The sequence below is a fragment of the Neoarius graeffei genome, chromosome 2, assembly GCF_027579695.1.
Source record: "Neoarius graeffei isolate fNeoGra1 chromosome 2, fNeoGra1.pri, whole genome shotgun sequence".
Lineage (NCBI taxonomy): Eukaryota > Metazoa > Chordata > Actinopteri > Siluriformes > Ariidae > Neoarius > Neoarius graeffei.
In genome coordinates, this window is record NC_083570.1 from 70,360,757 (window position 1) to 70,374,752 (window position 13,996).

General features: G+C 40.1%; 1 protein-coding gene across 3 annotated transcripts in view; it reads right to left on the reverse strand.

Moving 5' to 3' along the window:
• The window catches only part of tln2b (talin 2b), a 218,981-nt gene that overhangs the window by 91,728 nt on the left and 113,257 nt on the right, over positions 1–13,996 (reverse strand). For all 3 annotated transcript variants that reach the window (XM_060914863.1, XM_060914864.1, XM_060914862.1), the window contains 4 exons: positions 13,296–13,438; positions 4,341–4,468; positions 4,078–4,141; positions 3,687–3,791 (listed from right to left, as the gene is read on the reverse strand). In XM_060914863.1, coding sequence (XP_060770846.1) covers positions 3,687–3,791; positions 4,078–4,141; positions 4,341–4,468; positions 13,296–13,438 — 440 coding nt within the window. The remainder of the gene's footprint in view (positions 1–3,686; positions 3,792–4,077; positions 4,142–4,340; positions 4,469–13,295; positions 13,439–13,996) is intronic.

Here is a 13,996-nt window from a genome sequence, read left to right on the forward strand (position 1 = left end):
GACACTTGGGAGCCATCAGTTATTATTTGTAGCTGCTCAGCAGACAAATCGATCCAACAACCAGAGAAAGAAAATAAAATCCTATTTTGTACTAACAACTGGAAAAAGTTTTTCATTTTGTGTTTAACATGATTCATTGTAACTATAGCGCATGCTTCTGAATCCCACCACCTGCTGCACTACACACATCAGGCAAGGAGCGATCTGGGTGCTGGTAGAACAATTTTTACGAGGTGGCTTAATTAGCATGTGTAGAAGACATATGATCTTTATAGAATCAGGGACAAGCAAGTGTGTGGAAACATTGATGAAGCTAAGCAACAAAGCTTTCCTATAACTCTCCTCCTAGCACAATGCACACATCACCTTGCTGCTAAATATAGTGAGAATAAATATTAGTATGAATGAGTGTGTCAAAACTTTTGCAGATAGATCGATCAATAGATTGACAGATAGATAGCCAGGCTTAATTTTTTTTTTTGCTTGTGATGCAAGGCAAGAATATAATGGCTCCCAGGAGATTCAAAGACATTTGTGCTTCCTTTAGTGTTTAGTGGTTCCCTTATATTACTAGTTTCTAGCCACTTTCTAGCCTAGCACACTGGGGTTTCCACTTGCATGGTGAGCCATCTAATGCATTTCGCATTTTTCCACCCTTAAGTTGTTTAAGTAGTTTTCTTCTCCAGTGACCAGAAAGCAGTTAAATATTCCACTCGGCCTCTTGCCCTTTACCATGCCCTGGGCATCCCATCTGCAATGCAGCAGCGACCCAGGGAACTTCACACTCCTGTGCATACACACTAAAGCCTGGACACCTCAGAGTGAGGACTTGAATGTCATTCAGCTGCCACACAAAGGGACAGTAATATGCATACAACTGTCCAAAATACCTTTCTCAACATGTGTCCTCAGGTGATTATTTAACTTCAAGGTCAAACATAATGAACGTTGATAAGAGTGTTAAATACATAATGGGACAATATATATTGTTCGAGGCAGTCCTAAACAATGCACCTCACATTCAAGGGCATGCATTTTGAAGATGAATACAGATTTTATTTTTTAAATATCCACATTGTCTCATTGTCTTCAGCAGACAAGGGCACAGGGTGTTTTGGCATGACTGCCATTTCTAGTTTTATTTCAGTTGGCCAAGTCTCTTTACGTTTAGCAATACTGCTATACTTTATTAATGTCCAGTTTAAGTATTTTTATTAGGTCATTTAGTGTTTACTCACGGCTACTGAACACAAGACTTCAGCTGCAGTTGGATTCCTTTCTGCATGTATGTATTTACAGTGTCTTGCAAAAGTATTCATCCCCCTTGGTGTTTGTCCTGTTTTGTTGCATTACAAGCTGGAATTAAAATGGATTTTTTTTTATGGGGTTAGCACCATTTGATTTACACAACATGCTTACCACTTTAAAGGTGATCTTTTTTTTGAGAGACAAACAATTAAGATGAAAAAACAGAAATCTGGAGTGTGTATAAGTATTCACCCCCTTTTGTAGGAAACCCCTAAATAAGAGCTGGGCCAACCAATTCACTTCACATGTCACATAGTTAAGATCCACCTGTGTGCAATCAAAGTGTCACATGATCTGTCACATGATGTCTGTATAAATCAACCCGTTCTTGAAGGACCCTGACTCTGCATCACTACTAAACAACGTATAATGTGCAATCTCTCTCCTGCTGGACTTTTTTCATATATATTTTTTTATTTGTATATGTAAATACTTAACTTCTAGATACATTTTCTCCATTTTCTATTCTCTGTTTATCCTGTAATGCTGCTGCTGGAATTTTTCATTTCTCTGAGGGAACCCTCCCAAAGGGATCAATAAAGATCTGATCTGATCTGATCTACACTCCAAACAGGCCAGAGACAAAGTTGTGGAGAAGCATAGATCAGGGTTGGGTTTAAAAAAAATAAAATAAAATATAAGAAAACCCCTTTAAACTTTGAATATCCCACAGAGCACTATTAAATCCATTATAGCAAAATGGAAAGAATGTGGCACCACTACAAACCTGACAAGAGAAGGCCACCCACCAAAACTCACAGACCAGGCAAGGAGGGTATTAATCAGAGATGCAACAAAGACACCAAAGATAACACTGAAGGAGCTGCGAAGATCCACAGCAGAGATGGGAGTATCTGTCCATAGGACCACTTTAAGCTGTACATTCCACAGAGCAGGGCTTTATGGAAGAGTGGACAGAAAAAAGTAACTGCTTAAGAAAACACGTTTGGAGTTTCCCCAACAGCATGTGGCAGACTCCCCAAACACATGGAAGACTCCTCTCTGGTTAAATGAGACTAAAATTGATCTTTTTGACCATCATGGGAAACACCATGTGTGGCACAAACCAAACACCCTGAGAACAGTGAAGCATGGTGGCAGCAGCATCATGCTGTGGGGATGTTTATCTGCAGGGACAGGAAAGCTGGTCAGGATTGAAGGAACGATGGATGCCACTAAATCCAGGGCAATTCTGGAGGAAAACCTGTTTGAGTCAGCCAGAGGTTTCAGACTGGGACAAAGGGTCACGTTCTAGCAAAGCAATGACCCTAAACATACTGTTAAAGCTACACTGGAGTGGTTTAAAGGGAAACATTTAAATGTCTTGGAATGGTCTAATCAAAGCCCAGACCTCAATCCAATTGAGAATCTGTGGCATAACTTTTAAGATTGCTGTACACCAATGCAACCCATCTAACTTTTGAAGGAGTTAGAGCAGTTTTGCCTTGAGGAACGGGCAAAAATCCCACTGGCTAGATGTGCTAAGCGAATAGCACATCTATTGTGAGACGTACCCAATGAGACTTGCAGCTGTAATTGCAGCAAAAGGTGGCTCTACAAAGTATTGACTTGGGGTGGGGAATACCCATGCACACTCCAGATTTGTTTTTGTTTTCATCTTATTGTGTCACAATAAAAACAGTTTTCACCTTTAAAGAGGCATGTTATGTAATTCAAATGGTGCCAACTCCCCAAACATCCATTTTAATTCCAGCTTGTAATGTGACAAAAACAGGACAAACACAAAGGGGGATGAATACTTTTGCAAGACACAGTATGTATGTATGTATGTATGTATGTATGTATGTATGTATGTATGTATAAATAAATGCATTTTCAGCCTAAGTATCATGAGTCTGCAGAAAGCCCTTTTATAGCAGTGTATGTACAGCCCAAGGCTTTGCAGCAGACCACTAATGACCTGAAATTGTTCGCTCACTGAGGGTTTGATAAACCTTACTCTGACAACAGCAACGCACATATTGAATACTGTGAAGATGTGTGAATAATTACAACCCTAACTTTGGCTTTGTTCCCACTCAACATAGAGAGCTTGCTTACTCTAAGCCTTTCTTACAATGTTTTGCTATATTTTGCATGATAAAATTGCATTCCCCTCGTAAAACTTGAAAACTCATTACACAGAACTTGTTGATTATTGTGTTTAAGTGTGATTTTGTACCAAATGGAGAGGTTCTTAACCTTGTGAAAGCATTCTCAAACACGTGTGAGATTCTGATGGCGCTTGCTATTTGTTTGGTCCTGAGAGCATGGAGAGGATCTCATACACACACACACCTCAAACCCTCCCTCTCTGACCACACACGCACAGTATACATCTTATCCAGTACATATATTGCAATTTCATCATGTCTTACTTTCACTAGGAAGAAGGACACTCCGTATGTTCTCAGGGACCTGGCAAGCTTTACATATTTCACCTTTGCTTCAATTTCCGTCATCTCACCACAGCTTTTGTGCTCCTACAAGTTAAGTAGTGAACAGTTTATATTAAAAAAAAAAAAAAATCTCCAGACATTCAGCTCCGCATGCTTTTCTCACACATCATGAACTATGCGCTCATTAGACTGAAACTCTTTTAATCAGGCATTAATTTGCTTAATCTTAATTATTCTGTGGTTCTCATAGCCCACTTTGCTCATAAGCAAATGCTTCATTAACGTTTAGTACTGAACAAATGAAAAGGTTCCAAACAACACTGTATTTTAGGAGCATTATAACATTGGTGGTATGTCTCACAGCACAAACCTGAAAGATCCTCTTCTCAGCTCCTCTCTGCTTAATATACTCTTTGGGCAGGAACTCCTTCAGGCTGTAAAATAAGTCAACATGGGACATATTATTTATATCCTGACAGCACCTTTTGTTCAGAACACATGTGGTGATGGACAAAAGGCGTCCAGCACGCTCTTAAACTAACCCTTAAGCTTTACAGTCTTACTTAGGACTGAAAGTGTATTTGTGTGTTTAAGGGCTGCAGTAGCAGCCTGTTCACACACACAGAGGCTTACTCTAGGAATCCGGGCTTGTGTTTGTGCTCCACATGGGGACCGAACTGGATCTGTGCCTGTATTCCACCAAACTCGCACGCCTTATCGAAGGACACTGGGTGGGAGCCATTTAAGATGTCATCTCTGGCCTGGAACACAACAATACAAGTAAGGCTACAGGATGTGCACCTGAACAAACAAATAGAATATGTTCAGAAATATCACAGAGCCAAAGATCAAGTTATTCTTTTAATTCTTTTTCCATTCATTGACTAGCATATATTTTGTTCAAGCAAAAGAATAGGAACAACTATTGAGACATCTGCATGTATTTAAAATGCCAGCGATGATTCCAGCAGATCGGATACCATGATGCCACAGCCGTTCACAATTTCAGAATGTCCAAACGTGACTTCATAGCTCTGTAGCAGCGCGTGGCATTTAAGAGGCTTTGAGAGCTAATGAATGACTGTGGGCAGCTGAATCCGAGACGAGCGGCATCCGCTGGCTTCAGTACAGGGCTAATTCGGTCACATTTGTTACGTGTGTGTGTGTGTATATATATATATATATATATATATATATATATATATATATATATATATATATATGTGTGTGTGTGTGTGTGTGTGTGTGAGAGAGAGAGAGCTCCATCAGGTCTACCACAGTGTGATTTCTCTATTTCACTATTTAAATAATCATTGATTTTTTTTTAATGTTGGTTCCAACATAAAACCATCCACATTCTATAAATATGAAGGACTGTGTAAGTCTTCGGCACATGTAAAGAAATGGCGTAGAGCAAAAATGGCTTAAAAATAATGAAATGAAACAAAACGTTTCAAAATTTAAAAAAGTTGTAGTCTCTGGTACAATGAGTGCCCTTTTATAAGGAAATGAGCTGCAAGTTTTACTGAGCATCTTGCAGAACCAGCCACAGTTCTTCTGGACACTAGCACACTTGCTTCTTAATTTTACACCAATCCCAGTAGCCTTCATTATGTTTTCTTTTTTAATCTGAAAAGTGGTCACTTATGGAATATACTGCTCAGATACAATTTTTTTCCTGTAGCATTTAATTTTGTGCTGGAAAATGAACGTTTGGAACTCTAAAACGTTTTTGTACCGACTCGATAATGTACAAGTCATAAAATAGAAATCTATAACAGTTTGTATGAAAAAAAATACGGTGCCTCAGACTTTTGCACAGTACTGTATATTTCCTAAAATGAACCAATAAAATGTCATTCATTGAGGGGGAAGGAAAAAAGAAAAAGGGGGGGGGGGGGGGGGGGGGGGTCAATAAATACCAGTCATTTATGTCACACTTTATTTCATATATTATAAGCATCGACTATGCATCCACCTTCTACTCAAATTATCAAAATGAACAAAAAGTAATTAAAGGTCCCATGGCATGGTGGTTTGTTGATGCTTTAAACGGGCTCGTGGAGGCTTCCGGATGTTATATCCGCAGCCTTTCTTGAAATGAACCCTCGGCACGTAAATATAGCCTCCTGGGAGAAAGCCCCATTTCAGCGCTTTTCCCAGTGCGTCGTTTTGCTAATGAGAAGCAGGAGGCGGGGAAGGGTAGAGGGTGGGGGCGGGCCATGGGGGGAGGGGGAGGGGCTTGACCAAGCTGCGCACATATACTCGCTGCTATCAGCGCCTGTAGCCACGCTGCTAAGACAAAACCCCGTTCTCCCTCGGACTCCTTTCGTAAACTCAACGTGACACAGAGAACAGAGTGTGTGTTCGGAGTGGTAGTTTACGAACGTATAATACCCTAGGCTTGAACACGCACTCCATAACCAAAGAGGATAGAAGCAGCAACTACAGCAACATATCGCTTATCCAACAGAAGACATGCATTGCGGAGCAATAGTCAAACATAAGCTCATAAGTTAGTCAATTTCCAGACTAAACTCAGTTTAACAGAGCATGCTGCATGCTCTAGTTTTGTAGTGCAGATTACCTGGCTAACTGCAGGAAGCGGTTAGCTGCACAGCTAATGTAGCCATTGCTAGGCTAACGCACCGATTTTAAAACACAGCAAAACAACCAGTTATACACTTACTTGTTCGGTGTTTGTTGCTGATGCGGCAGGGATGCTTGGTATGGACCCAGGCTTCAGTGACAGTTGATGTGCAAAACCTGCCCTGTACTGTCCCAAGTTGTGGAAACATTCCTCAGGAAAATGCTTCCGACAAACATACACCGTCTTAGGTAGACTCGACGGTGTATAATTGAAGTAAATAAAATTAAGCCACTGCGTCTTCAGGGGCTCTCCCGTCGGCAGTAAAAACAGACTCTTTGTGTTGTCACATCCATGTACAGCGCAATTTCCATGTTTCGCTCGCTTAGGTGATGCCATGTTGTGTCCTCTATAGTCTCCTCACTACAACTGGGCGGGGCAATCCATACAGTGGGTGGGAATCCGGGGGGGGCGTGGGGATCATCTCCCTTGCTGACGTAGTAAAGGGAAGAGCTTATCAACGTGCCGTTTTGACGCACCATTCTCAAATGTTGGGCATAGTTTGGTTTACACATTATGAAATTTCTAGCCACTGGGGTGACTTAAGAAGGTCAGAGGAACTCATTTTAACGTTAAAAAACCTCAAAGTGAAAATTTCATGCCATGGGACCTTTAACAGTGGTGGACCATTCCTATTAGAGCTAGGACTTCAGCTCAGCCAAAACTTGGCCAGACACATTTAAAAAAAAAAAAAAAAAAAAGCAACAGGACAAAGGATTTTGTAAGGGATTAGCAGCAGGCTGCCAGGTCACTCTGTTGTGTGTAGTTGATTTTAAAATTAACTAAGTAAATTACAGAGGGAAATGAATACTCCAGTCTGAGTGAAAAATACTGTGGCAAGCGTACTGTGGTGAAGATGACTCTGGAGAGAAATATATTAGTTTCTCGGTCATTAGCCTGCGCTACTTGCTCTTGATAGCACTGGTTTGACCACTTTATTAGCATTCACCAACACTACTGATGAACGCTACACTGGCTGGAAGATGACTTAACTGCTGCACTGACAGCACTGAGTCATGGTTAAGGCCTTCAAGAAGGCCTAGGGCAATAAATTTTTGGTCTCTCCCACAATAAATCAAAATCTGATTGGTTAATTCATCTGTCACTTCCTACATAAACATACACTGCCATGGCCTTCTGTCCCAGCAATGAAGTCCTAACCAATGAGTGAGCCAGCTCTAAACTCTTCTCAGCCTAGTGACAACAAATAAAAAAATCTCTCTGGATAACGCGATTTTAATGCTTTCAGGACAGTAACCCTTTCATTTCTGAAGCAAATCTGATAGAAAATGAGGCCAAATTAGAAGAGAACAATTATAATGAAATTATGAAAGAATGAAAGCAATTAAATAGAACATTTGAAATGCTGATATGTTTGGGCCTTCTCTGAAGGACCAGAAGGCCCTGACGGTTCCCCTCTGGTAATTAACAATTCCAAGCAGGCACTTATTGGAGTCATTCCCACTTACCCTTACCCATTCTTGCTCATAAAAACATTAAAGAAATAATTTTTTTCCCCAAATATGTACGCATTACTTATAAAGTTCACAGACCAATCATCATCATTTAATGTATTCATGCATTCATCTTCAGCAAGTGCTTTATGCTGGTCAGCATTACAGTGGATCTGGAGTCAATCCTGGACATACTGAGAACAAGGTAGGAATACACCCTGAATGGGATGCCAGTCCACTTTCTTGCATGTTTTTGAGAGCTAGGAGAAAACCAAAGAACTTGGAGAAAACCCCATTAAAACATGTGAAACGCTGCACAGAGAGGAATCTGAACTCAGGATCAAAGCAGGGACTCCATTCGAATGCATACATATGCTATATCTTATATGTAATACAAATTCTAACACTATATATAAAGGAATTTGACAGCTCTAGGACTAACATGTGTATGACTGCCTGTAGTGCTCTCTTAGTCATAGCATCCCAACTCTCTGAGCAATCCTGGATAGATGGATATGACACATTGATTCCAAGAGGGTGAAACAGCTGCCTTTTTGGCACCTTTGAAATGTGTCTACATGCTGTCTGCCTCTCTCAGGGGCAAACATCTCCATCTTCCTTAGAAGTGCTTCAGCATGGATGCACAGAAAGAACCGTGATATACTTCACAATCTAGAGTGTGACCTGTTGCATTTTGTGCTCTCTGGGTCATTATTGCTCATCCCGTCAGGATCCATATTGTCTAGTATACAAGATCATACCGCTGCTTCAGTCGAACACACTGGGCTGCATATAGGAATATTACACATACAGTCTTATTGATTTTCCCTGAGTGCGGCGAGATTGGTGTGCAGCCAAACGGTGGGAGGATGGCTCAGAGATAGACATTAAGAGAAATTTATAGGATGGGACTGAGCAAGTGAAAGTGCTGTGAAAGTGAGTGTATTGACTTACAGTATATGGTAATTGGTGTACAATAAAGCAAAATCAGCTCTGCATAATTACAAAAACATGTTCAAACCCCATCCCCACCCCACACACACACAGGGTAGGGAGCATGCAGATTTGGCAGGATTTGCCAGGTCATGAGGGCATGAATAGATATAGTAGTATATGAGAGTTCACCATTCAGGACACAGGAACCACACCCACACACACACAATTACATTAAAGGAAATGAGACACTATGATTCTGAGCTGTGCTGAAGAACTTGCATAATGAACTTGCATAAAGAAAGGTGTGCATGTGTGCATGCATGCACTCATCGGCGTACACACACCTCTTTATGCAAGAATCACTGGAGTCTGTGGCAATCATGTGGAGGTCAGAAGACCATCAGAGACCGTGTGTGTGTGTGTGTGTGTGTGTGTGTGTGTGTGTGTGTGTGTTACAAAAGGACAGAATTGTGTTTACCCCAGCGAGTGCTTTGCAGTTTATGCCAGTGAGTGCATACAACCCCGATTCCAAAAAAGTTGGGACAAATTGTAAATAAAAACAGAATGCAATAATTTACAAATCTCAAAAACTGATATTGTATTCACAATAGAACAGAGACAACATATCAAAATGTCGAAAGTGAGACATTTTGAAATTTCATGACAGCAACACATCTCAAAAAAGTTGGGACAGGGGCAATAAGAGGCTGGAAAAGTTAAAGGTACAAAAAAGGAACAGCTGGAGGACCAAATTGCAACTCATTAGGTCAATTGGCAATAGGTCATTAACATGACTGGGTATAAAAAGAGCATCTTGGAGTGGCAGCGGCTCTCAGAAGTAAAGATGGGAAGAGGATCACCAATCCCCCTAATTCTGCGCCGACAAATAGTGGAGCAATATCAGAAAGGAGTTCGACAGTGTAAAATTGCAAAGAGTTTGAACATATCATCATCTACAGTGCATATCATCATCAAAAGATTCAGAGAATCAGGAAGAATCTCTGTGCGTAAGGGTCAAGGCCGGAAAACCATACTGGGTGCCCGTGATCTTCGGGCCCTTAGACAGCACTGCATCACATACAGGCATGCTTCTGTATTGGAAATCACAAAATGGGCTCAGGAATATTTCCAGAGAACATTATCTGTGAACACAATTCACCGTGCCATCCGCCGTTGCCAGCTAAAACTCTATAGTTCAAAGAAGAAGCCGTATCTAAACATGATCCAGAAGCGCAGACGTCTTCTCTGGGCCAAGGCTCATTTAAAATGGACTGTGGCAAAGTGGAAAACTGTTCTGTGGTCAGACGAATCAAAATGTGAAGTTCTTTATGGAAATCGGGGACGCCGTGTCATTCGGACTAAAGAGGAGAAGGACGACCCAAGTTGTTATCAGCGCTCAGTTCAGAAGCCTGCATCTCTGATGGTATAGGGTTGCATTAGTGTGTGTGGCATGGGCAGCTTACACATCTGGAAAGACACCATCAATGCTGAAAGGTATATCCAGGTTCTAGAGCAACATATGCTCCCATCCAGATGACATCTCTTTCAGGGAAGACCTTGCATTTTCCAACATGACAATACCAAACCACATACTGCATCAATTACAGCATCATGGCTGCGTAGAAGAAGGGTCCGGGTACTGAACTGGCCAGCCTGCAGTCCAGATCTTTCACCCATAGAAAACATTTGGCGCATCATAAAACGGAAGATACGACAAAAAAAAGACCTAAGACAGTTGAGCAACTAGAATCCTACATTAGACAAGAATGGGTTAACATTCCTATCCCTAAACTTGAGCAGCTTGTCTCCTCAGTCCCCAGACGTTTACAGACTGTTGTAAAGAGAAAAGGGGATGTCTCACAGTGGTAAACATGGCCTTGTCCCAACTTTGAGATGTGTCATCATGAAATTTAAAAATCACCTAATTTTTCTCTTTAAATGATACATTTTCTCAGTTTAAACATTTGATATGTCATCTATGTTCTATTCTGAATAAAATATGGAATTTTGAAACTTCCACATCATTGCATTCCATTTTTATTTACAATTTGTACTTTGCCCCAACTTTTTTGGAATCGGGGTTGTACATCTAGTGTAGTTTATGTCTGAGTAAATGTGTGTGCGTGGTACTGAGTCAGAGAATCTGTTGGGGGTGCATGGCATAGACATCGAGGGAGGAGGAGACAGGGAGTGAACCATCTTTCTTTCCAAATGTGTACAAACACTGAGGCTCTGTATATATGAATGAATGAGCCGAGTGCTTACTCATAAATGCCTAGGAACAAACACATTCAAACAAATACTCTGTCTAATGTGTGCTTATGTGTAACAAAAAAAAAAAAAGCAGCACATCTAAATAAAGTCTACAAGGTTGAGTATTTAAAACAAATACGTAGGCAAATGAAGTCAGAGTTAATCCTTTACATTATCGTCCCCTTAATTGACATTAAGCTAATAAAACCATGAACATTTTCAGAAATAAACCACAAGTAACATTTCTATTTATCACCATCTGCTTCAATATTAACAAAATAAAATTAGTCCTGTATTAACTAATGTTTATTCCATACAATATTTAATTAGCATACATTCGGTTACCAGCCCTCAAAGAACGAGAAATAAATCTACAACATGTTTAAAATTGATTAATTAAACTCAATCAGTTGAAGACAGAAAAATGTTAAAAACACCATTAACTCAAATTGAATAAACATTAATTAAAAGTACATGCTGGGCTCTGCTGATTATGTCAACACTTCTTAATGCAGATGTTCATTATGTGATTAAAGGAATATTCCAGTTCCCCCCCCCCAAAAAAAAAAAAAATAAATAAATAAAAATTTGATCATCTACAGCACAAGTGCAATTACCACACATTTTCTTGTACTGAGAAAAGACAAAAAATCCATTTACTCAAAACTCACTCATTTTGAAAGTCCAAGGGCAGTTGTTAGGAAAGTCAATAAAAAGCAAAACGTGTACACAGTAGTATTAAAATGACTTCTTTCAGAGATGGGAGTACTTTTTCATCAGGAAGATTTGTGGCTATGAGTTATCACAATAGTTATATGGGTGTGATCAAGTAGAGATATTACAAAACCTTCAGGAAAACATTAATAACAGGAACGGCTTTTATTATAGTGCTCCAGTGTTGGAAAGTTGGATACAATTCTAACAGCTTTAGTAGGTCTGTCTAGCTCATCCTAAAACCTTTATTGTTAAATGTTGTAGGGTTTTTTTGTGTATACATTCCAAAATTAAATTTTTTTTTAAACTTAACTTTAATTTTTAAAGTTGTTTTTTTCCTGTTCAGCTTGGTTTTCTGTTCAGTTATCGTCTGTGTTACTTATACACTATTGATATGATGTATGATTATAAAATCAAGCTGGAGTGTTTCCATAACATCTCATTCTCATCATCTCTAGCCGCTTTATCCTGTTCTACAGGGTCGCAGGCAAGCTGGAGCCTATCCCAGCTGACTACGGGCGAAAGGCGGGGTACACCCTGGACAAGTCGCCAGGTCATCACAGGGCTGACACATAGACACAGACAACCATTCACACTCACATTCACACCTACGGTCAATTTAGAGTCACCAGTTAACCTAACCTGCATGTCTTTGGACTGTGGGAGAAACCGGAGCACCCGGAGGAAACCCACGCGGACACGGGGAGAACATGCAAACTCCACACAGAAAGGCCCTCGCCAGCCCCGGGGCTCGAACCCAGGACCTTCTTGCTGTGAGGTGACAGCGCTAACCACTACACCACTGTGCCGCCACGTTTCCATAACATTTAAACAAAATTTAGACAGGCACTAATTACTAAAAGGTTACTTTTATTTTATTAAAGGCTGATCATTGTTTTAGAGTATTAGTTTATTTGTAACTTTACTAAACAATGAACTAATGCCATTAAACAATCAATCATTGCTTCCTTCGTCATTTCAGCATCGGATACTTTTTTTTTGGCTTTTAAATAAAAAAGGATAAACGTTAAAACTGCCTTTCTTAAATGACTTCATTATCAACAGTAGTAGCTATATGATTATTAAAACACCCAGTGATTGACTGCTTTCACAATATTATGTGACAAGCTGCTAGTTAGAAACTGCTGCTCGAGCCAAAAACGGAGTGCGTGACAGAGCGTGTGTATATTCATGCATGAGAGCGTTTGTGTGAGTCATCTACACTACAATAATAATACATCAAGCCCATCAGCCACAGGCTCTTACAATAGTAATGCATGCACTTGGAAAAGAAAGGGGCGAAGAAGAAGGGAAAAAAATTGATAAACCAGCCTCCATGACAAAAACCTAATTGCTGTTCTGGCTTTCAAACAATTCAGGTTTTAGGACAAGGAAACATTTTATTACTTCAGAAAACAACCACAAGAACAACAAGACCTCCAAGTGAAAACTTTTTTTTTTTTTACAGGCTGTTTTGATTAGCAAAGTGGAGGCTCAACACAGTCACTTATTACTAGTAAAGATGGAAAGAATTGTGCATTCCCCTCCATCAAGCTCATTCAGAGTTAGACATGCTGATCTGACCTGAACATAAAGCAGGTTGAGCTGTACAGGGTCACGAGAGTCCACGTTCTGGTCAGAGTAGAAAAACTTCCTCCTGAGCAGCAGCGTCTCGCTCTCCTCCACCCCCTGCTCGCGGAACGTCCGACTGTGGTCCAACCAATTCACTATGTTTAAGAAAGTAAAATAAATAAATAAATTATATGCACTGGGGACAAGAACTAAAATAATTTAACAAGGGTGGAGAAATCAGTAACCCAGGATAATCAGATTCCATGTCTAGGATTTTAGTTTTTACTCAGTGGTTAAACAAAAGAAAAAAAAAAAAACGCTCAGAACTTTTGGAAAAGAAGTTTTCATTTGGGATGTCGCTGTGTGCTTCACCGCAATGCTGTAACTATAGCGCTCATTAGTCGTTCTGAATCCCACTGCCTGCTGCGTTATACCCATCTGATGAGACATGAGCCGTTTTGATGGCCGAATGGTTTTTACTAGGTGGCTTAATTAGTTTGCATGGATGACAGACGATCTTTTCAGAATCAGGAACACACAGGCTTGTGAAAACACTTCACACAAGACGAAGATGTTAAGGGGGTGAGATACCCAGACTCGAATAAGATCTTTATGTGCAAAATCTTACAAATGAAACCTTAGCCAAATGGTCTTTTTTTTTTTTTAAATCAAGGGAATAAAACACAACGTGCTACATGATCACACACTCATTC